The following is a 24,083-nucleotide window of genomic DNA, read 5'->3' as shown; positions in this document are numbered from 1 at the left end:
TAAAGTAATTAATTTTCATTTGCTCAATTCTAATTTTTAAGGAATTATTTTCCTTAGTAAGCTTTTGTATCTCCTTTCCCATTGAGTCAATTTTGCTTTTTAAGGCATTCTTCTAGGAGCCTTTACTAATCTTTAATTCCAGTGCCTTCTGTTTATTATTTTCCATTTATTTCAAGTACATAGTTGTTTGCATGTAGTTTTCCTTATTAGATTTTGAGCTACTTGAGAACAGAAGCTCCTGCTTTTCTTAGTGTCCTCAACACTTAGCATAGTGTTTAATAAATGCTAGTTGATTTGTTGACTTTGTTCAGAGAAGAGGCCACAAGATTTGGCTTAGAAGCTGTGAGACCAGAATGTTGTTAGATGATATTATGACAGTATTTAAAATACTAAATTCAGAAAATTACTAACATTGGGAACTGGATTTTTAAGTCTCAAACTGTTGCAAATCCAGTATTGGGCTTGTACATATTTTCTATTACCTGCTACTGTGTCATTGCCCTTCCTTTATATAATAGATTACATTTATATAGCACTCTAAAACTTAGAAACAGACTTTTACAGTAACTGAAGTAGGAGCATGTCTTCCTGTTTTATAGATGAAAAATTGAAGTTTTGATGTGTCTATAGTCACATAGCTACCACGTGTCTGAGGTAGGTTTCAATCTTAGGTCTTCTTTATTCTAGTTCTAGTGCTCTATTGACTGAACCACCTAAAGGATATCATGGAATAGAGAGGACTTGAAGAGAAGAGGATCAAAGTTTCAATTATGACTCAGTAACCTTGGACAAGACATTTAAGGAAATTGCAATGGGCATAATAATAATGTACATCTCATAGGGTTGTTGTAAAGTTCAAATGAGAACATATTTGGAATTTACTTTGTAAACCTCAAAACACTCCACAACCCTAGGCATTATTCAATGATATCCTTTAGGAAGTTCAGTCAATAACCCGTTAGCATTATTTTAAGAGTGTTATTATTATTTTTTAAGGAGAATTACAGAATATCAGAGTAGCTCCTTTTTATTATTTCGGACAGTGATCATCTACTCTACTTTCTTCATGAATGTTTTCAGTGAAAGAAATCTCATTATCTGATAAGGTAGCCTATTCCATTTTTAAACACCTATTTGGGATGTTATGACTGGTTAAAATCTGCTTCCTTATAACTTAAATCAGTCACCATAGAATGGTTTGTGGAACTGACTGATTTAAATGTGTTTGGAAATCACTTTAATGGTTACTGAGAAGAACTAGAGTAAAAATACTCTAAAAGAATGTCTGGAGAAACTTTTATAATATGCCTTTCCATTTTAGAGGAGCAGCAAATATTTCCCAGATGAAATTTCTAAGTGGAATAAAAGTGAGGCTGAGATGATGCTAAATGAATTCATGAAAAAAAGTAGCTATTTTTCACATCCCCCCAAAACCTATAAAAATCAAGTTCCTGGTTTATTGACAGCTAATGGGATTTTGACAATTCTTCCTTTTTTTAAAATTTGAATTTTTCAAGGTTCCACTTTTAGAAGGTAGAATTACAAAGTTCTGTGACTTTTTTAGACAGATAAAGGTATAGGAAAAAATTATATTTCTTAAATGTAAAAAAGTTTATCTCCCTTCTCTCAAAAACAGTCACATGGGACTTTTGAATAATGATGTTGGAGGGGACGTGGGAAAACTGGGACACTAATGGCATTGTTGGTGGTTTAATTGATTCAGCCATTCTGGAGAGCAATTTGGAACTATACCAGAGATCAAAAAAGGGGAAACAAATCACACATACATAAATGTTTGTGGCAGCCCTTTTTGTAATGGCAAAGAACTGGAAACTGAGTGGATGCCCATCAGGTAGGGAATGGTTGAACAAGTTATGGTATGTGAATGTTATGGAATATTATTGTTCTGTAAGAAACGACCAGTGGGATGATTTCAGAGAGGCCTGGAAAGAATTACATGAACTGATGGTAAGTGAAGTGAGTAGAACCAGGAGAACATAGTACATAGCAACAAGATTATGTAATGATCAACTGTGATGGAAGTGGCTCTCTTCAACAATGAAATGATCGAAGACAATTCTAATAAAATGGAAAGATCTATCAGGATCCAGAGAGAGAACTATGGAGACTGAATGTGGATCAAAGTATAATATTTCAATTTTTTGTTATTTACTTGTGTTTTTTTTCCTTGTGTTTTTTCCTTCCTTTTGATCTAATTTTTCTTGTGCAGCATGACAAATATGGATGTATGTTTAGAAGAATTGCACATGTTTAACCAATAGTGGATTGCTTGCTATCTAGGGGAGATGGGAGAAAAATTTGAAACACGAGGTTTTGCAAAAGTTAATGTTGAAAACTATCTTTGCATGTATTTGAAAAAATAAAAAGCTATTTTTAAAAAATGGGTTTTTATTTAGACAAGTACTTTTCAGTCATTACTGTACTTCATGGTACTTTTCATCCAAAATGGGCTCGTTATTTTATCTGTCTTTCTCACCTCTCCTTGACTTCTGGGTAATACTGTGGAAGATACCACCATCCTCCTTTTTATTTAGACTCAACCTAGGTAAGAAAATCAATCTCAATTCTTCATTCTCTCACCTGCAAATCAATTGTCACATACTGTCCAATTTTACCCTTTCATAGAACATGATGTAACATCTCCTTTGATTCTAGTTACCCTGGTGCAGGTTCTCATTATTTCATACTAGAATTATTGCAGCAGCAGTCTGCTGCTCTTCCTGAAGACTCCCAAATCCAGGTTATCTTCCATCTATCATCATCTTGATGTTCCTAAAGCATAGGTGCCATCAATTCCCTACTCTTCCCCCAGCTCAATACTTCCCAATAGCTTCCTATTATTAGGATCAGAATTAAAAAACCCTGCTTGGCTTTTAAAGCCCTTAAGAACCTTCCTACTTTTCCAGTATTCTTATATCTAATTCCCTTCTCCATGCTCCAGTGACATTGGCCTCTTTGTTGAACTTTTTATACAAAAGATTTTGCCTTCTGATTGCATTTTCTCTGGCTGTCCAAGCCTAAAATCTTCTCTCTTGCTTCACCTCCTGATTTTAACTACTAAGATCCAATCTTCTAGGAGTAACTTTCCCACTTTTCCCTTAATGCTAGTGTCTTCCTTTTGGTCATTCTCAAACATATCCTGATTATGTCTGTTCATCTATAAGTTTGCAGGTTTCTTTTCCCATCAGACTATGAACTTCTTGAGACCAGAGATTATCTTTGTATTTCCAGTATTTAGCACAGTGCTAAGCATCTTAACAAATGCTTGTTGGCTTGCTTTAGTTTTCATTTTAGATAGAAATACCTGGAGTACATATCATGCCTGTGATCCTAATTGTGTGACAAGCAAATTATATAATCTCTGAACCTCAGTGAACTATCTAAAAGGTTAAAAATGGCTTGTGGCATCTAAATTGGCATTCCCATATAGAACATAGATCATAGATCAAAGATCTATTGACATTCAAGGTGATATCCTGGCAAAGATGGTAAGACTCCAAAACTATGAAACTTTTTTTGGGGGGGGCTGAGGCAGTTGGGATTAAGTGACTTGCCTAGGACACAGAGCTAGCAAGTGTTGTGTCTGAGACCAGAGTTGAACTCTAGTTCTCCAGACTTCAGGGGTTTTGCTCTGTCCACTTTGCCATCTAACTGCCTCAGACTTATTTTAGATAGCAAATTAACGTCTGAAGTCTTGAGATAAGCAAACTTTCCATGAAATGTTAAAATTAAATTACAGTTTCCCTCCTAAAAGCACCATAAAATGTTTTGTGAGTCTAGACCTATTTTGTAGGGTTACCTGGTTACATTATGAAATGGGTTTTTCTCTTGTCAAATCTGCCACTATTAAGTATATTTATCCATCCACAAAATGTTTTCATTCTTCCTTTGTAAACTTTGCTATTGTCAAGTGGATTTAAAAGTGTAAATCCTGCAAAACCTGTCCACATTTTATACTATTTATGTAGGATAAAATAAGATAGGGTTTCTCTCCAATCTCTAAATTGAAGAAGCAATTATATCATTTCATGATTTAAAAATTTAGGTTGACTAAGAGACAATTTTATAATTATTTTTGCTCTTGCTAAATGCTGATTTTTGTTAAAATATTTCTTCCCAAAGTTTCTCAGCAAATGGAAACTATATATAATAACTTGGTGATTGGATATGGCTTTATTAGTCCCCTTTGATTACCTTTAAGTATTACTATTCCTCTTTCTATTTTCCACCAACAGTTCTGCTTAGTTTAAATATCAGGGAACATTTCCCTAGGATAAACCAAGACCTCAAATCTCATCACTACGTAGATTGAACTCAAGAGAGTTCAGAACTTTCCAAGTAACTCCCAGTTTCCACCAGTAGTTGTGTTTGGTTTAGACTCCACAATCTCACTCCCTTCAGTCTTCTCTCCTCCGAATTTCCGCTATTAGATTGTAGCTTACAAAAAAGATTTTCTTCTTTTGCATTGCTTAACACTGCCTAGAACAGAGCAAGCACTTAATAAATGTTTATTGAATTGAATAGCGCTGCTTACGTGGGCTGAATTATTAGGATACCCTGATACCCACAAAATTTAAAATGGAATAAAACTTCTCTTTAATAAAGATAGGATGAGGAAAATGCCTCTTCCCCCCACTCCAAATTAGCTATGTGATATAAAAGGACTGCTTGCCATCTAGGGGAGGGGGTGGAGGGAGGGAGGGGAAAAAAAAATCGGAACAGAAACGAGTGTCAATATAAAGTAATTATTAAATAAAAAAATTTAATAATAAAAAAAAAAGATAACATAAAAAAAAATTACCCTGGCATGGGTTCTGTCAATAAAAAGTTTTTTAAAAAAAGAGAATTCTACAAATAAAAACAAAAACAAAAACAAAAAAAAACAAATTAGCTATGTGAACTGAAATGAATGGTTAGTGGTCAAATATTTATTTTTATTGCACATAATTTTTAGGATACAGCTGGAAAAGCTTGCCTTCTTGAGTGGGCTCAAAGCCATACTTTTCCAAGTTGTTAGGGTCAAAAGTTCCTTCTTTAAAGTCCTTTTCAATCGAAGGTGCTACGGCTTCCATAAAGAGCTGCTTAGCTGTCAGTGGTTCATCTGTGCCTGCCGGAACTCGATAGGACACATAAGGCTTGAGTTTGAAACCCGTCAAATCCGGAACAACAAACTCAGGGACCATTTCCTTCACCATCACAAACTTCCCACTTTTAGAAAAGCCGGTGAATTTGGCCCCACGACCTTTGTAGAAGGTCCGGGGGCCACGCTTGCTTGTCCACTTGCTCATTCTGTCTGCCCCTCGGACCAGGCCCTGAGTCAGAGCTGAAAGGAGGCCCATATTTGGTTTCTGTGAGGTGAGAGAAACAGAGACGATTAAGTCTGGAAGTAGTTGTGGAATCCTCCACGCACCGCACAGTGCTAGCACTTACGGGGGCTCCTCCCCAATAGGTGTGCGGAGCTAAGGGCGACTGCTGCTTCTGGGGATGCAAGTACATCCTCGTGGGTGACAAACATTTATCAAGAGTTTACCACTACGCGCAGAGACCTAGAGTAGGGTAGCCTTGGGATCATACCTAGTCCGGCCCTGGCCTTAGACCAGTGCCGGCCACTTACTATGCCGCCTCTTCGAGAACCCCATTCGGGGTTTTCTGGGCAAAAATACTGAGCAGTGGTTTGCCATTTTCTTCTCCGCTATTTTGCTCTGGAGGAAACGGAGAAAAAAGGGTAAAGTGACTTGTCCAGAGTCACTTAACTAGGCCGTATTTGAACTCAGGGTGACATGTGTTCCTGATTCCAAGCCCAGTGCACCGGCTCGCTGGCCATGCGGCCTAGTTGGCACACAGCAGGCTCTCAATAAATGCGGACAGACGGGGGCTAACAAGCGCGGTATAAGAATTACGGACCAAACGCTCCGGAGAGCCGCCACACAGACAAGAGGGATCTGAAAGGAGGAGCATGAGGAAGGCGTGGCTTCGGGGATGAGAGCCCGGCAGCCGCCGGATCTGCCCTCCACAGGTCAAGAAAGCTTTTTTATGAGAGAGGCTGGGGGGCCTTCTGAACCCACAGCGTCACCCTCTACCCTTGGCCTGGACCCCAACCCAGAATTGAGCCCCACATGCTCAAGAGTCCTACACGTCCAATCCCCCTCACCTCGGCCGCTCACGCGCCAGCCACAAGGATCTCGGACGTCGGAAGAAAACTCGCTCCGATTGGTCACAAGCGCCTCAACCAATGCGAAACCTCGTCCTTCAGAGGGGGCGAGGTCCAGAGGAAAGAGAGCGGGTATCGTAGGAGGAAGGGAAATCCCGGCTCCGGATTCGGAGCGGGAGCGGCTGAGGTGGGGTGATGGCCGCAGCCATGCTGGCCGGTGAGTGGGGGCCCAGACCGAGAGGACCACTGACGTTGTCCTTCAGCCACGCCCCTTAGGGAGATGAGGCTAGCGACAAGGCAGGCTCCTCTGTGAACCGGAACCGGGAGCTCAGACCCACTGTCACTCAGGGAAGCGCTCCCCGCGTGACCTCCCCGTGACCTCTCCGCCGGTGCTCCTCCTAACTCACTCCGACTCCCCTTCTTCTCTCCTATTAGCTCCCTACTGTTTCTCCGTGTTCCTCTAATGACATCGCCCACTGCTCCTTCATATCCCAGCTGCCTCTCCTCCAGGACTCCTCTGCTTTCGTCCCTTCCGTTGGTCTTCTTTGTCACATATCCTCCTATCTTTCCCCCAGTGACACTTAACACGCTCCCCTGAGTTCCCCTCGTTTTTCCCGATCTTTCTCCCCAGTGCCACTCCAGTTGTCTTCCCCCCATTCCGTCTTTCTCCCGGGAATATTCACTACCTGCTCCCACCCGCCACCCGGGACATTCTAATGCTCCTAAGGCCATTTCCCACCGTTTCCTCTTCTGCTCCCACACCCTACGTCTTCATCGTCCTCCCGGTACATTTCCTACTCCCTCCCTCTTTCTCCCCCACCCAATATCTCCCAGTGACACTGACCAGCCTGCCGCAAGTTTCTATTCCCAGTAATGCTCCTGGTGACACTTCTCACAATCTATGTCTAAATAATTTCTCTTCCTTCTTTCCCCTCATACAAATCCCCATTGCTCGCCACCTGCCCTCAGACCCAGCGATATTCTGCATTGACCCCGCTTCCCACCATGTGTCTTCCCTTCTGGTCATTTCCCTATTCGAAATCTTTGATCTGCTTCCTTTCCTCCTCATGTTCCAGGAGCGATTTCAGAATAAATCTTTCTATTTGTTAGCTGACACTGGTGAGCTTGTGGTACTTTTGGCATAGTCTAATATTCGAAGGTCAGTCCATGGGGGCCTGATAGAGACGTCCCAAAGCACAGGCAGTGGCTCCCCAGCCCTGGGGTGGAGAACTGGCGCCAGAGTGGTGATTACGCCCTGATTCTTTGGGGTTTAACCCACGTGTAGATCAGGTGTTCCCATACATGCCAAACCGTAAACAGTTCTCAGAAGAAGCAGAACATTTTGTCTGAGATCTTTCCCTTTTCATCCCTTTCTGGCTTCTCCTCCTAGCAGATCCTGGGAAATGCCCACGTAGAGTCGGGAGTGTTTGAAAGCGGGAAGGGACTGCAGTGTAGCTGTCGCAATGGCTGACACGAGTTTCTAGGGAGAAGCAGAAGCCCTTTTCTTCTTGGCTAACTCCTTACTAGTTGCCGCTCTGCTGTCAATGGTAGGAACTTTTGGCCGGAGAGCCCATTAGCCATGTGACAGTTGTTTACAGATTAAGACTGTTTGCAACAGCAGATGCTTCCGTGGGGACAGCTTCTTTTCATAGGAATGGAGTTTTCAAAGAGTAATTTTCCAGTCAACAGAAAACTTAATTTGACTTAGAAGTTGGACACATAAACAGAACTAAAAAAAAAAACTGTGACTGCTGAGTAAAACATTAATTATTTGAATAGTTGGTCTTTGGCAGAACCAGGTTGTACTTTGTTCATTCCATTTTGTTTGTTTTATTTTTAGCCATGGAGAAGGAATTGAATAAATCCTACACAAAGGTATGTATATTAGGGGAACTCTGCTAAGATAGTAACTACAACAACAATAACAACTTTCTTTTGAATTATTAAAGGCAGTTTAAGATTTAAGTGCTTTCTTTTCAGCCAGTCAGAAGTAGGTGATGCAAGTATGTTTCTCATTTTAACAGGAGAATGGGGAGGCTCACTGAAAGGGAAAGTGACAAGCCTAGAGTTGACAAGTGAGATCCCTAACATTCCCTTTCTCAGGTCATTTCTGATAAATAGAATGGAGCTTCCTATTAGAGTTTACTTTTTTGGAATCTTGTATTGGTGTCTTGCTCTGTATGTATAAAAAAAAAAAGATGGGGGTGAGGGAGACAGAAATCCAGAAAGAGGTGTCAATGGATTGTCCTGTAAAAGCTGGGGCAAAACTTGTTTTTATGTTTTATTGCTTTTTATGGTTTTACTTTACCCTTTATTGTGTGTCTAAATCACTTGGATCTTCTTAGTTTTCTCTTCTGATCTCTAATGTCTCTGTTAATTCTAATTCTAAGATCCCAATATTGGGCTTGTCCAGCAGTGAGGGATAATGGGAATTGGGGCATAGTCAGGATTGTTCATTAAAGTAGAGACTTCTTGTGATGTGAATACCCTCTTTGCAGCCCCATCAGATCCTTGGTCACTGCAGCCACCATAGGAGAGAGAGAAGTGTCTCAGCTTGGAAGTGAAAGCCAGAGGCCTCTCAGGCCTGAATCCTGTATTTGTTAGAGGCATGGGTTTTCTTAGACCTTTCCTTATTGATAGTGATGATAATGTTTTTTAAGTTTTCTAGGGACTGCCTAATGCTTTGGGGATGCTGGTGTGGGATGTGATCCTGGACAAGTCATTTAATCAAGCAACTTTTTGAGAATATTAATCACTGAGAAAGTGCTGACCTGTGTTGTTCAAGCTCTCACCTAGGAGCTCCCTAGGCCAATGAAGTCACAGATCTAGTTCCTGTTTTCTCCCAAGACATCACACTCTGTAGTACCCCTTGTTCTTCTTAAGTTGTGTGGCACTAAATCCTCTGTAGAATCTTTTTCAGGCTTTTTGATATATCAGTTAGCTGGAAAAGTGTTGGGGTGAGGGGGAAAAACAGATATTGTCTCTGTCAGCTAAAAGGAACCCTGAACTTGTTCAACTGAGAGACTTGAAAGAACTAACACTAACATTTTCTCTAACACCTGCTGTCTCTTTTATTTCTAGCCTGTTTTGTTGTTGTTTTTTTTTTTTTGGGGGGGAGGTAATAATAATAAAAGCTAACATTTATGTGGTGCTTACTCTGTGCTAGACTTTGTGCTTTACAATTGTTATCTCATTTATCTCAATTATTTATTCATCCCAATGACTGGGAGGTAAATGCTGTTATTATCCCCATTTTGCATTGGGGAAACAGAGGCAAGTAGTGTTTGCCTTTAAAATTTAAGGCAATTTTTGGAATAGGGCAAAACAAGATGAAAAAGTCCAGGAAGTACGTGTATTTGTATATGTTTAATTGAGAGATGAAAATTTTTCATGCTGTTTTATTTTTCTAGCTTCTTCTGATCCTTATACTTCTGGAAATTCAGAGTTACATTTAACATTTCCTGATCATCCTTGTGCCTACCTATTACTATGTAGCTAGTACTGTTTTTTTATTTTTTCTAAAAAATCCAGGGCTTTGCTTTGTACCATTGAGCCTCTTTTGCTGGAAACCAGAAAATAACAAATACTTCTCTAATTCAAGCCACTTTTTGTGTGGCTTGTTAAATTATATTTAATATTTTCAGAATTTGGATAACTTACTCTGATTTTCTGAAGAGTCTTATAAAAAGTTTTTATATCCAATCACATAGTTTAAAATGTATTAATATAGCTTGTATTTATGTATTCCATTACATTTTCAAAATTCATTAATCAGCTATTAACTCATGGGAGTTATGATTAAGTGAGTATACTTATGACTTTTTGGGGGAGGAGCCAAAGCATAAAAAGTATATAAATTTCAACCCAAAGTTATATTGTAGGACAGAATAAAAACCCACAGCTTCTGACTAACCTATATTTATTTCATTATGGTACTTAGAGTAGTGACTAGGGATCCAGAGCTTGGAATTTAGAGCAGGAACTTTTCTGTAGTGTTTGGAACCTTTTCCCCTTTTTCTGATGAATTTTATTTTCTCTTGCATGAAGTTTCTAACTGTCTCACCACTTTAGATGTCCCTTTTTCTAGCTTTTAAAATTGGAATTTACTTGTGGTAAATTTACTTGAGAAAGAAATAAGATGAATATGAGATTTTGTTTGCCTGTTTCTTGATTAACCTAATTATATTGTGAACCTGAAATTATTTGTCCTATTCCTACAATTTTTTTCTGCTCTAGCTTTGGTCTGATTTCCAATTGCAAATGAGTGATCAAATTCTTCTGGACTTCCTTTTCCTCTAACAGGGCTTAAAAAAAAATTAGCTAACAAGGAGATGGGAGAGGGTCCCATTTATGATGACAGGTGCCAGTGGAGCCACTTGGGTCAAGGTAGACATTAATCCATGAAGTTTTCATTTGGAAAAGAGGGAGAAAATTTTGAAGTTCTTTAGGGGTAAGAGTAAAAGGAAGCAAGAAACACTTGTAGGATTCTAACCAGTTTATAAGGAAAAAAAATCTTATCAGGAAGTTCTGCCTTTTAATTTGCCTAGTTAGTGCTTGAAGAATGAAGTTGAGTTGTTTTCTCAAAGAAAGTATTGAAAGGCATGTGGAGGTATCTAGTTTTCTTAATATTCTACATATAAGTGCTTATTTAGTTTCTCTAGAGAAGGGGAAATAAATTTCTATTAGATTCTGATGAGAATTATTAATATAGCTATATATAAGAGCATATTAATCTCTCTATACATATTATATATAAAAATATGCATGTATAATAGTATAACATTCTGTTTAATGCAATGAACTTTTTAATGCACTTTTTAAAAAAAGGCAGCCTACTAAACAAAATGTGCTATAGGCTGATGGTGAAATGAATAATGACCTCTTTTTTAGTTATTTCCCCATCAAGGAAAAAGAATGCATTGCAAAAACATTTTCATGTTAGTAAAAACTTAAGTAACTAATTATGTTACCAGTTTTTGTATACCAATAACCTTAAAATTCCATGTTAAAAATATATTGTGAGGCTGTGATAAGGTTGAGTGAAGATTAGCATCTTTGGTGAAAGCAGTCTACAACCTAGATATTGCTTTGATAGCCCTTTAGTAATATCAAAACCACATGGGCTTAAAAAAAAAAATTCCTCTTAAAAAGTAAGCAAACAAACAAAACCAAGGGTTTTTCCCACTTGATGCTTATTGGAAGCCAAACCTACATAAGGAGCATTTCTAGCATCTGAAGACATAGATACCTCATGTATCTAGGATATCTGTTCTGAATAGGAGGAAAGCTGATTAAATCCTCCTTTCTGTGAGATGGGATTTTAATAGTTTTAATTGTTGAAATAGTTGGCATGAGGTAAATGTCCAATCCAGAAAACATCAAGTAAAAAAAAAATCACTAGACAATAATTTAAATACTCTTGAAGCTAACATTTAAGTACATACTCTCTACACTGAGGGTGATAGAAACTGTAACTTTCCTACCTTCTTGGAACTTCTATTATCAAGTAGAAGGGATAAGAAACACACACAAATAAATGTAATATATAGTGTTACATGATAAATGCATTAGAGGTACAGAGTATTATATGAAGCCTAAGAACTATATGCGTGTTTCATTCGTTCATGCCATTGACTTATGGAAGCTTCCTGCTCACTGACTTCTATTGCTACTCTTGTTTCTTTTTGTCATCCATTAAGAAGATTTCTGCTGAGGTACATAATGGGAGGGCAGGGGCTTTTGATTGTTCTCTGGCTCTTTTCTCCTCATGTGCCATGTTGTTTTCTCCCCTGTAGATTTTGTCTTTGACTACTACCTCCTACTCCTGGATTATGCAGTTGGTGGAATATCATAAGCACTCAACCATGGTAAACACTGTTTGGACAGAGAGAACTTTCTTCTTGCTATCAGTTAAGACCCATGGATTCTGAATCTGGTCAGCTGTTGATATCAAATCTTTCCCAATGTTTTGATCCTTTTTTCTGTTCCTTATTTTTCCATCCTTCCCTATCAGTCTAAATTCAGGGAAATGCCATAGGGCTAGAATTTCAGAGTGATTGGGTTTTGCTGCCTGAGAAAATCTAGAATAATTGTTGGCCTCTTATTGACACTCTTGCTTTGTTTTTTAACTTATACATTCAGATAAGAGGAATTGCAATTGGAGCTACATTAGCCCTGCTTTTGATCAGCATTGTCATTTACTTTGTTTACAAGAGGATGAAGTGGTCTTGTAAGTATCCAGTGTCTGCTTTTGATCCATAGTGGGTGAAGATAAGAGAGAAGGATGTCAATTGTCTTGTCCCTTATAAATGGCTCTGAGACCCAGGGTATCTGTAAGCTAGAATTTAAAGGCTTGTCTAAATTAAGGCTGGATGAATCTATATCAGCAAAACTTAACCCATATAGACCTGCTGGAAAGAGAAGCAGGACAGAAATTTCTGATTCAAACTCTGACTTCCTGGGCAGAGGAAGAAAAAAATGTACTGCAATCTATCTATCAGCCTTTTTTCCTGAAATAAGGAAGAACCTGATTTCTAGTTATATACCTTATGATATGATATGATATAACTTGACCTTAGGTTGGCCTTAATAGTTTCTTGCTCTCCATGTAATATTTGTGGGGCTGATCTGCCTAGGTAATTTAGAGAAGGAGTTCACTAATTATATTGACATACTTTTTTAAATGTTAAGTAATGCTAAGATGAAGAAGTGGAGCTTATGCTTACAGTATCTGCTTTCTCAGGGGCCTGAACAATGAGTGAGAAAAGGAAAGAAAAGTTCCTAATAGTCTGATTTTAAATCCAGTGGGATATTTCATTTGCCAGATTCATTCTATGTACCTCTAACCCCATCTCCCTCTACTATTTGAGATGTGCATCTCTTGTCTTTGCTAGAAATTGTTTTTAGAAACCCAGTGATGTCTGTACTGTTTCCTTTTCTGCCTTTCAGCACAAGAGCTTTCAGTATCTCCTCAGTACAGGTTCCGTAAAAGAGACAAAATGATGTTTTATGGCCGAAAGATCATGAGGAAGGTAAGTATGCAGCAATAGAATGGAGTAATGAAGTAAATCCAATGGAATTGTCTCTGAGCACAGAGGCCACTTGGAATCCAGGAAATTGTTCTCTGTTTGATTTTTTTTTTTTCTCTGTTTGATTTAACCAATTGGCAAATATTTATTAGATGCTTGCTAGCTACAATGCTGCTCCTGATCCCAGTTGAAGATAGAAAACTAGGTAGTTTTCTTGCAGAAGATGCTCATAAAACCTACGTGAAACAAAGTTCCTTTGATTGTCCCATATGTGAAAGGGAAAAATTCCTAAGGCGAGGCAAAAGTAATAGTGTACTGCTATAAGTTCTCATCCCAACTGCTTAATTGGGCATAGTATTCCCCTTTCATGCTACCTCAGCTGTTCTTGAGGAGAGACAGCTGTGTAACTGTGTTAACCCTCAACCCACAAGTAGTCTTGAAGAATAATTAGCAATTGCATGCTATTAAATAGTCAAGGATGAGAATTGGTAAAATGTGGCATTTGGTTTGGAGAACTTGGGATTCTGCCTTTGGCAAATGCATGAAGGCTTAAAGATGTTGTCTCTTCTCGGAGATATGGACTGTACACTAAACAGCTTGATAAGACAGCAAATTGTTGGAGGGGTCAGGAAAGCTATTATTAATCCCATTTATTCCTGAGCACCTGTCAGAAGTAATACTCCTCATTTTCCCCAGGTGGCACTGTGGTCTGCCTTCAAATGAAGACCTCAGCTAGGTTTCCTTCTGCTTCAGCTGAGAATATTATCCTGTAGTGAATAATGGGGCTGTCTGACTTAAACATGTCATGCCAAATAGGAGTTGAGAAAGAGATTAAAGGAATTAGAGTAGGTAATGAGGAAACCAAATTATCACTCTTTGCTGATGATATGATGGTATACTTAGAGAACCCCAAAGATTCTACTAAAAGGCTATTAGAAATAATCCACATCTCTAGCAAAATTGCAGGATACCAAAAAATAAATAAATAAATAAACCCACATAAAACATGTCATGCCAAGAATGATGCTTTTAGAAATAACCTCCATTTTTTGTGTGCTTAACATTCTGAAAGGGCTGTGATCAGGAGAAGTCCTTGATTTTACCCCTTCTACCATTGGCTTATGCTTTGGGCTGTAAATAGATCAGTTTTACTTGCTTCCTTCACAGTAGTGCTCTGGCAGTTGGGAAATGTTGAGAAAAATCATTCAGTGGATTGTACTCATTTATACCAAACCACTAAAATTACTTTCATGGTTTATTCCTCATTGTATTTTTCAATCATATATATATATGTATACACACACACAACACACACATATTAATAATTAAGAAGTGACATATATATATATATGTATATATATATATATATATATATATATATATATATATATATATATATATATATATATATATATATATATATATATATATATATATATATACACATATATATATATATATATATATATATGTAAATATCAGTTCCCTTGTTACCCGTTCACCAATGTTGTATATTTTATGTTGGGAAATTTAAGTCCTCTTAGGTTACTTTATTTCAGAAACATGAATAAAAATATTTCCAACTTTTTATCACAGAAGTATGGGTCATACTCATTCAAACATAATTAGTGTGGGGATTGTTGTGGAATCATTTCATTTGTCTCACTCTCTTTGACTTCATTTGGGGTTTTCTTGACAGAGATATTGAGTTTGCCATTTCCTTCTCCAGCTCATTTTATAGATGAAGAACTGAGGCAAATAGAGTTAAAGTCACACAGCTAGTGAGCTTCTGAGGTTGTATTTGAACTCAGGTCTTTCTGATTCCAGGATTGGTGCTCTATCTACTGTGCAACCTAGCTGCTGTGGGGATGCAGCACTATAAATGGAATAGATATAAAATGGTTGTGAAAAATAAAATTTTAAGTAACAATTTACCTTTATTAGTGATATTAGATGTGTTTTTTCTGATTTTTTCTTTTTAATTTATAGAATAAAACAAGAATTTTCATAGCACTATATATATATATGTATGCATGTGTGTGTATGTGTGTGTGTGTGTGTGTGTGTGTGTAGCAATGTATGTTTGTATATATACTTTTTTTTTTTTTCTTCTGTGAGGCAATTGAGGTTAAGTGATTTGTTCAAGGTTACATAGCTAGTAAGTGTTAATTGTTTGAGGCTCCATTTGTTCTCAGGTCTTCCTGACTCCAGAGCCAGTGCTCTATCCACTATACCATCTAGCTGCTCCAATATGATATAATTTAAAAAAAAGATCATTGTACATGAAATTGCAAATCTATTATATACTACTGGATATATGTATAAAAAAATTATGTCTGTGCTTAGACCTCTTTCTAAAGACCTGGGAGAAATCTTGAGCATTTTTTTCTTTTCTCTAGTCTGTGAAACTGAATTTCCTGCTTTTTTTAGGTTTTTCATTTTCTTCTGTTTAGAAGTAGCCACAGTTGAGTGCCTTTTTCTCCGTAGGTGAGTACCCTGCCAAACAGTCTTGTTGGTTACAGCACTGTGCCCCGGCAGAGAATGAGGAAGAGAGTCAAAGTTCTGTCTTTGGCTAAAAGGTACAGAGATGGGGGTTGAATAATTGAATATAGGCATTTTTTAAAGGGAGCTAAGTGACTGCTTCAGGTACAATTAAGTTATTATTGACTACTGTAATGTTAGGGACCAGTAGTTAGGATTAATTTGGATGAGCAGGTAACCTAAGATTACGAATGATAGTCTTATGTTTTTTCCTTATTGATATAGTTCGTAATTCTGTAGAGTTCAGACTAATAGGACAATAAACTTGTGCTCCTAAAGACCGACTGGGCTAGACAGTGCTCAAATAGTTTACTGGTTATCTGGAAAACTGCCTTGGATGTTACTAGGCATAAAATGGTTATAGTTTAAGGGGGAGTTTTGGATGACTTTTTTTTCCCCAAAAAATCTGTGAACCATAGACCTTTTCTTCAGTGGGTTTATTCATTTTCCTTTTTAGGATTCTGCGGTTCAAGAAGGACTATCCCACCTTGCAGCCAAAGGAGCCTCCTCCCTCCTTGTTAGAAGCTGATCTCACTGAATTTGATGTTAAAAATTCTCACCTACCATCTGAGGTCTTATACATGCTGAAAAATGTCCGGTAATTCAACAAATGTTTTTAAGGCACTTACACTGTGGGGAGGAGGTATAGATTATGCTCTACGGGAAATATAAAATTTAGATAAGGAACAATCTCTGTTTTCATGGACCTTACAGAGTGGTTGTAGTGATAGTAGTGATAGTAGTAGTAAGTAAGTAATATAGAAGTGTTATTTTAAGTGTTATATAATAAATATATAATATATACATACATATATAAAACATGTGTTATAAGTTATTCAGTAGCAACAGTGATAATATCAATTGACTTTAAATAACACTTATATGTTATCTTATTTAGCCTCCAACAATCTTCTACTTATTTTAAGTAAAGAAGTACTTGGGAAAATACAGAATTTAGATAAGAAGCATTCCCCCCCTGCCCTCCCCTCCCCCCCTTTTTTAAAATAGCTTTTTATTGGCAAAACATATATATGGTAATTTTTCAACATTGACCCTAGCATAAACTTCTGTTCCATCTTTTCCCTTCCTTCCCTTCACTCCCTTCCCTAGATGGCAGGCAGTCCTATACATGTTAAATATGTTAAAGTATATGTTAAATACAATATATGTATACATATTTATACAGTTGTCTTGCTACACAAGAAAAATTTAGAAAGAAGGTAAAAATAATCTGGAAAGAAAAACAAAAATGTAAGCAAACAATAACAGAAAGAATGTAAATGCTATGTTGTGGTCCACACTCATTTCTCAGTGTTCTTTCGCTGGATGTAGCTGGTTCTGTTCATTACTTATCAATTGGAACTGATTTGTATCCTCTTATTGTTGAAGAGAGCCACTTCCATCAGAATTGATCCTCATATAGTATTGTTGTTGAAGTGTATAATGATCAAAAAAAATCTCTCTGCTCATTTCACTTAGCATCAGTTCATGTAAGTCTCTCCAGGTCTCTCTGTATTCATCCTGCTGGTCATTTCTTACAGAATAATATTATTCCATAACATTCATAAACCATAATTTACTCAGCCATTTCCAATTCCATTCAGTTTCCAGTTTCTGGCCACTACAAAAAGTGCTGCCACAAACATTTTGGTATATACAGGTCCCTTTCCCTTCTTTAAAATCACTTTGGGATAGAAGTCCAGTAGTAACACTGCTGGATCAAAACGTATGCATAGTTTGATAACTTTTTGGGCATAATTCCAGATTGCTCTCCAGAATGGTTGGATCCATTCACAACTCTATGAACAATGCATCAGTGTCCCAGTTTCCCCACATCCTCTCCAACATTCATCATTATCTTTTCCTGTCATCTTAGCCAATCTGAGAGGTGTGTAGTAGTATCTCAGAGTTGTCTTAATTTGCATTTCTCTGATCATTAATGATTTGGAACACCTTTTTATATGGGTAGAAATAGTTTCAGTTTCATCATCTGAGAATTGTCTGTTCATATCCTTTGACCATTTATCAATTGGAGAATGGCTTGATTTCTTATATTGAGTCAATTCTCTATATATTTTGGAAATGAGGCCTTTATCAGAACCTTTCACTGTAAAGATGTTTCCCCAGTTTATTGCTTCCCTTCTAATCTTGTCTGCATTAGTTTTGTTTGTACAAAAGCTTTTTAACTTAATATAATCAAAATTATCTATTTTGTGATCAATAATGATCTGGTTTCTTTGGTCATAAATTCTTTCCTCCTCCACAGATCTGGTAAATTATCCTATGTTCTTCTAATTTGTTTATAGTCTCATTCTTTAAAACATTCCCTTTTTAATAGGCTTTACAATATACTATTAGTAATGATAATAATATCAGTTGACTTTAAATAACACTTTAAAGTTATAGAATACTTTGCATGCATAACAGGGCAGTAAGAATGAGATTAGATTAGAGCATGCTTGGGGATGGGCCTTTGAGTGCCATTACATGGAGCTTGTACCGTATCATTTTCCATGAAGAACTTTGCTTTGGCCTCTTAATAAAGGGCCTGGACAACAAGAAATTTCTGATTGGTTGCCTTGTGCCCTGCTCTGGGGAACAGATGGCTGTGTTGAAAAGAATGGCCATTGATCAGGAAGAGTCTCCTGCTAGTAGACAGAAGAGACAACTACTTTAGCTTTCATCTTGGAAGAGGAGAATTGTGGTTTTGTTATCTTCCCAAATGCTACCTCCAGACAAAAGCCACTTCGGACCAAAGGCCCAGCTCTTTCCAGGCTCTGCAAAGAGAATTATGTATACATTATTTTGTTATTCTCACAACAACCTTATGTGATAGCTATTAAAGATATTATAATGCCCATTTTATAGATCATGAAACTGAGGCTTAGGAAGGTTGATTGGTTTGTATAAGGTTAGAGTACTCATAATACTAAGATTTGAATTCAAGTCCAAATCTAGTGTTCTTTCTAGTCTATTTCAGCTGTCTCTCTTTAGTAGGAAGTAAGACATATATACAAATGAGCAGCTAAGTGATACAGTGGATAGAGTGCAGGGCCTGGATTCAGAAAGACTTACCTTCTGAAGTTCAAATCTGACCTTAAACATTTACTAGCTATGTATGGGCCAGTCACTTAACCCTGTTTGTCTTAATCTGCTCATTTGTAAAATGATCTGGAGAAGGAAATAGCAAAACATATCATTATCTTTGCCAAGAGAAATCCAAATGGGGTCACAAAGAGTTGAACACTACTGAAAACGACTGAACATTCAAGTAATACAAAATAATATGTAATTTCATGAAAGAGATGAAAAATGAAGTCCTTTTGAAGTGCAAAGGGAGAAGACATTACCAATGATAGATGAGAGCAAAACAAGTAAAGGTTCAGGTCAGAGATGGGATGTAAACTGGGCTTTAAAGAATAACTAGAGGGGCAGCTCGGTGGCAGAGAGGATAGAGCACCAGCCTTGAAGTCAGGAGGACCTGAGTTCAAATGTGATCTCAGACACTTAACACTTCCTAGCTGTGTGACCTGGGGCAAGTCACTTAAGCCCAATTGTCTCAGCAAAAAAAAAAAAAAAGAAAAGAAAAGAAAAAAGAATAACTAGAGATTCAGCAGTCAAAGAAGGAAAGGGAGAGGGACATTCCAGCTATAGTAAATACAGTGTAACCAAAAAAAAAAGAAAGCAAGTAGGATTTTTTTAGGGGAAATAAAGCAGTTCAGTTTGACCAGAGAATGAAGTGTGTGGCAAGGAATAGTATGGAATAGGGATGGGAGTCTGGAAAGATAGGGAGGTGACAGATTGTGGAGATCCTTGATTTCTAGGGAGAGGAGTTTGGCTTTTACTCAGGGGACAGTAGTGAACCATTGATAACTTTTGATAATCCACAGCCAGCTCTATGTCTAGTGAACATTATTCTGACAGTAGTGTGAAATATGGTTTGAAGACCATTGCAGGAGACTTGGTGGATGATAAAGAGGCCCTATATTAGTGGCGCCAATGGAAATAGAGAGTAGGGGGTAAATTAGATTGTGGAGCTAGAATTGATAGGATTTGGTAACTGAAAAATATATAAACAGTTTGAGAGAGGGAAGAGAAAAGATACCCCAAGGTTTTAGACATGGAAATTGAGTGAATGAATGGCACATCAAATGGTGATTGAATGAATAATGAAATCAGGAAAGAGGAGATGATCAAAACAGCATGCTTTGGAGATCGTAGGATGAGGGCAAGGGAGGAATGAAATTAGCAACATAAATGAAGGGACTAGTTTTGGTAAGAAGGGCCACAGGAGGAGAGAATGTGGGATGATGAGAGGTTTTGAGTTGTGGAATAAGAGAGAGAGGGAGCTTGCAATGACTTCCATTTTTATTTTATTTTTTTAATAAAATAGAAGATAAGGTTCTTTGCTGAGAAGAATGAGGGAATAGACAATGGAGGAAGTTGAGAGAGAAGAAAGTTTGGAATAGCTTCTGTGATGTTCTAATGGCTTGAATGAGGTACATGACTTTCTCTCAGAGCCTTCAGGAAGACATGACCAGAGAAATTGGGTGGTGGCTTGGATTTGGAAGGGCATGAATGGTGATAGGATAAGTGGGCAAGGGGTCCAAGCCCCAGAGCTGCATGGAGCCTTTAAGTCTAGCCTTTTCATTTTATATGCAAGTAAACTGGTGCCCAGAGATATTAAATGATTTGCTGAAATTCCCACAAGTAATAAGTGACAAAATTTGGGTTTTAATTTGTGACTCCAAACCAGGGCTCTTTTCATTGTTCCACAGGTGTCTATCAGTAAGAATCATGATGTTGGGGGATAGAAGGCAAGGATTAATTTGTTGTCTTACAAGCCAAGGGAATCATATGTTTATTATCTATTAGAAGTTCAAAGGAAAGGGAACTCTAGTTTCAGAGGGAAATTTCAGATTTCTGGATGTTGAAGGTAGACCAGTTGTGCATGATGATGAAATGAAGAGTAGGACCACCCTTTGTAAGGTTGAAATGACATGAAGATGAAGATCATAGGAATTTAGGAGGTTGGTGAACTAAGAAACCAGAGTTTTTGAGGAGGGCATCAAAGTGTACATTTAAATCCCTAAGTACAAGGCGCAGGGGATTAGGGTGGAAAGAAAGTTAGGACCCCTATCTCATCTCCTTGAATATGGAGGGAGAACGATGAAATGGTTGGTTTATTACTGTAAATAAGGGTTTGGACAGAGTGATAAACATGGACAGAGTGAACCTCAGGGGAGGAAAGGTTCCTGGGTAATGGTTTTTAATGGGTACTCTAGAGGTAAGTTAGGGTCAGGGTGTACACTTCTCCCTTTTCCTTGTTTGAGGCTTTGTTGAGTATGAAAAAAAGGCTATCTGATCTTTAGAGTCCTGTGATGACTGAGCATAGAATCATGGAGGCACCTCTTTGAACTTCCAGATATGTAGATTCTTATGGTTATGAGATTTGGGTGGCAGAGAAAGAATAAGGTAGTTAAGTCCAGAGGGGTATCTTGTAATCATACTCTGACTCTTGAGACCTTTTTGAGAATGTCATGAGACTAGTAAAGAGAAAAGAAGTGGGGAGAAGAATTAGGAAGGTGGGAAGAGAATTGAGTGTGTTCTCTCTTAGAAGCCAAGGGAGAGGAGTGTGTGTGTGTGTGTGTGTGTGTGTGTGTGTGTGTGTGTGTGTGTGTTTGTGTGTGTGTGTGTAATGTGTATTTATAAGAAAGGTATAGTTTTACTCAGTAGCAGGAGTGGTCAGCATTGTCAGGCACTGCAGAGATCAGAAAATTTCTAAAAAAAGGCCATTGGAATTGGCAATTAGATTATTCATGATCTTTAAGTGAGCAAATACAAAGATTAGTTTAGGGTCAGTGAAGTTATTTTTTTGTTTTTAAAATATCTTTTCTTTTTATATCACCTTCATTTTGAAATATATTTTTTCCCCCTTTTCTATTCAGTGACCCATCCTCTGTACAGTCTAAAAAGTGAGAGAAAAAGAGTAGTCTGGCTAAATCAGCAAAGATTTATCAGCTGTGTATAACAGGATATGCTGTCTGGCATGCTCTTAACTTTCTGCTGCCACCAGTGGAAGAGGAGCATTTTTTCAACTCTTCTTTAAGAACAAGTTGGGTCATTATAATTACATAGTGTTCAGTATATTCTTTCCATTTATGTTGTTGTAGTCATTATTTTGTTGATATTGTTTGTTATTTTATATGGTCACTGTATTGTTTTCTTGGTTCTGTTTTCTTCACCATGTGCAAATCTTCCTAGGCTATTCTGAATTTATGTTAATTGTTTCTTATGACGCAATAATTTTTCATTAGATTTATGGCCATGGTTTGTTTAATCATTCTTCAGCCAATGGGCTTCCATTTTATGTACAATCTTCAGTAATACAAAACATCTCATTATAAATATTTTGTTGTAAATTGGATATTTTTATCTATTTGGTAGGTATGAAAAAAGTCTGTCTGATCTTTAGGGTCCTGTAATGACTGAGTACAGAATCAAGAGGGGATGAGTATCACTACTTTTGACTTCCAGATATCTAGGTTCTCATAGTTATGAGACTTGGGTGGCAGAGAAATAATAAGGTGTTAAGTCTAGAAAAATGTCATAAAATCAGCCTCTGAACCTTTGGGAGCTTCATCTCAAAGTCATGGGACCAGTGAAGAAGATAGAAAGGAAATAGAATTAGGAAGGTAGAAAGAATCAGGAGAGGTATATATTATTTATATTGCTTAAGTCATAATATCTCTTAAGGCTATGTGGGATTTGAGTCAGAGGATTTGGACATTTTAGTCATTGATTTAAAAGCATAATTCCAAATAATTTTCTCAGATGTTTGAACCACTTTACAGCTTTACTAGTGGTTTATCAATGTGCCTGTTTTCCTTATTCTTTCCAAATTTGAGTATTTACAAATTTTATTATTTGTACTAGTTTGTTGGATATGAGGTGAACTCTGAGTTACTTTGATATTCATTTCTCCATGATTTGAAACTATTTTTCATATGATTAATGGTTTGCAATTCTTTTGACATTTTTCTAATTTATTATTTTTATTTTTAGCATTCTTTTTTTAAAATTTTCACTTCTGATTCTCTCATCAGTGGATTTTTTTTTTTTTTTTTTTTTTTTTTTACCAATTTTTGACCAATTGTATTTTTTTAAGGAATTGTTTTCTTCAGTCAATTTTTGTCCTTCCTTTTCCAGATTGTGACTCTTTTTTGCAAATTTTTCATTTCTTTTCCCATCTTTTTCTTCTACCTCTCTTATTTAACTTTTAATATCCTTTATGAGCTCTTCCAAGAAGGGTTTTTGGACTTGAAGTTTCATATGTAGGCATTTTGTTCTCTTCTGAATTGGTGTTTCAGTCTTCCCTATCATCATAATAACTTTCTATGGTTAAGGTTCTTTTTTATTTCTTGCTTATTTCCTCCCTCTCTTCCTTCTTTCCTTCCTTTCTTCCTTTCTCCTCCCTTCTTCCCTTCTTCCCTCCCTCTCTCCCCCCCACCCCAATTTCTTGACTTTTAAATGAACTCTTCTCCTGGGGTAGAGGGGGCTCTGTTCCAAACTTCTTATGCATCTTGGAGCCTTGGCTTTGAGCACATGGCTTCCTTGTGTTTAGTAAGTTGCTCATAGCGCTGGGGTAGGGAGTAGGGATAGCACAACCTAGTTCCCCTAGTTTTTTCCTGCTTTCTAGGCTGGCAATTTGCCTTCTACACTGGGACTGGAGGCTACCCCACTGGGTCTGCTCTGCTACTGAACCAGGTTTGAGGTCTTAGTTGCTGATCCATAGTGATTAAGATTTTCCCACTGGCTTTCCCGGACACTGTCTGTGCTGGACTGTGTACCCCTTTGATCCCAATGACACTGACCTTTCTTAAAAGCCTTCTGACCTTTTTTGAGCAGAAAAATTGTCTTTGTGGGCTCTGTCCTTCCAACATGTAGTGATGGACTTAGGGGTGGGAAAGCCTGAATTCAAATCCAACCTTATTCACTTCTTAGCTGTGTGACCCTGGAGGAGTCACTTAGTCTCTATCTACTTCAATTTCCTCATCTGCAAAATGGAGATAATAGTAGCATTTGTTTCCCAGAGTTTTTATGAGGATCAATTGAAATTATAATTGTAAAGTGCTTAGCACAGTGTCTGGCTCATAATAAGTGCTATCTAATGTTAGTCCTTATTATTGTCATTTTATTATTTACTTCATAGACATAAAGTCTTTAAATTATTTTTCTAACTTGAACTACTTCTGGTTTGTGGTTGGTTTGTGGATAAAGAGTCCTGTTTCAGGAAGTTTTGCCCTAGATCTTGCTATGCTTTTGTCCTAATTATGTCATTA

At 37.5% G+C, this 24,083-nt stretch overlaps 2 protein-coding genes across 6 annotated transcripts in view; one reads left to right on the top strand and one right to left on the bottom strand.

The window, feature by feature from the left end:
* Nucleotides 1-4,927: 4,927 nt before the first annotated feature.
* On the bottom strand, nucleotides 4,928-6,284 carry MRPL41 (mitochondrial ribosomal protein L41). 2 transcript variants are annotated; one of them, XM_051976858.1, is made up of 2 exons: nucleotides 6,173-6,284; nucleotides 4,928-5,369 (listed from the first exon to the last, which is right to left on the bottom strand). In XM_051976858.1, exon 2 carries the CDS (start codon nucleotides 5,358-5,360, stop codon nucleotides 4,956-4,958), a length of 405 nt encoding a protein of 134 aa, XP_051832818.1. In that variant the 5' UTR covers nucleotides 5,361-5,369; nucleotides 6,173-6,284; the 3' UTR covers nucleotides 4,928-4,955. The 2 variants fall into 2 exon arrangements, with proteins under 2 accessions (XP_051832818.1, XP_051832817.1); XM_051976857.1 differs by lacking the exon at nucleotides 6,173-6,284 and adding an exon at nucleotides 5,926-6,099.
* A 1,112-nt stretch (nucleotides 6,285-7,396) lies between these two features.
* PNPLA7 (patatin like phospholipase domain containing 7) overlaps nucleotides 7,397-24,083 on the top strand; it is a 223,467-nt gene continuing 206,780 nt past the window's right edge. For 2 of the 4 annotated variants that reach the window (XM_051976851.1, XM_051976850.1), the window contains exons 1-6: nucleotides 7,803-8,047; nucleotides 11,968-12,039; nucleotides 12,314-12,401; nucleotides 13,121-13,203; nucleotides 15,688-15,779; nucleotides 16,199-16,339. In XM_051976851.1, coding sequence (XP_051832811.1) covers nucleotides 8,015-8,047; nucleotides 11,968-12,039; nucleotides 12,314-12,401; nucleotides 13,121-13,203; nucleotides 15,688-15,779; nucleotides 16,199-16,339 — 509 coding nt within the window. In that variant the 5' untranslated portion in view covers nucleotides 7,803-8,014. Of the gene's footprint in view, nucleotides 7,720-7,801; nucleotides 8,048-11,967; nucleotides 12,040-12,313; nucleotides 12,402-13,120; nucleotides 13,204-15,687; nucleotides 15,780-16,198; nucleotides 16,340-24,083 lie in introns of those variants that run through there. The other 2 variants (XM_051976848.1, XM_051976847.1) reach the window with 2 other exon arrangements.

This window comes from Antechinus flavipes, chromosome 2 (assembly GCF_016432865.1).
Source record: "Antechinus flavipes isolate AdamAnt ecotype Samford, QLD, Australia chromosome 2, AdamAnt_v2, whole genome shotgun sequence".
Lineage (NCBI taxonomy): Eukaryota > Metazoa > Chordata > Mammalia > Dasyuromorphia > Dasyuridae > Antechinus > Antechinus flavipes.
Note: the sequence above shows the minus strand (reverse complement) of the source record. Positions and strands in the feature narration are given on the sequence as shown.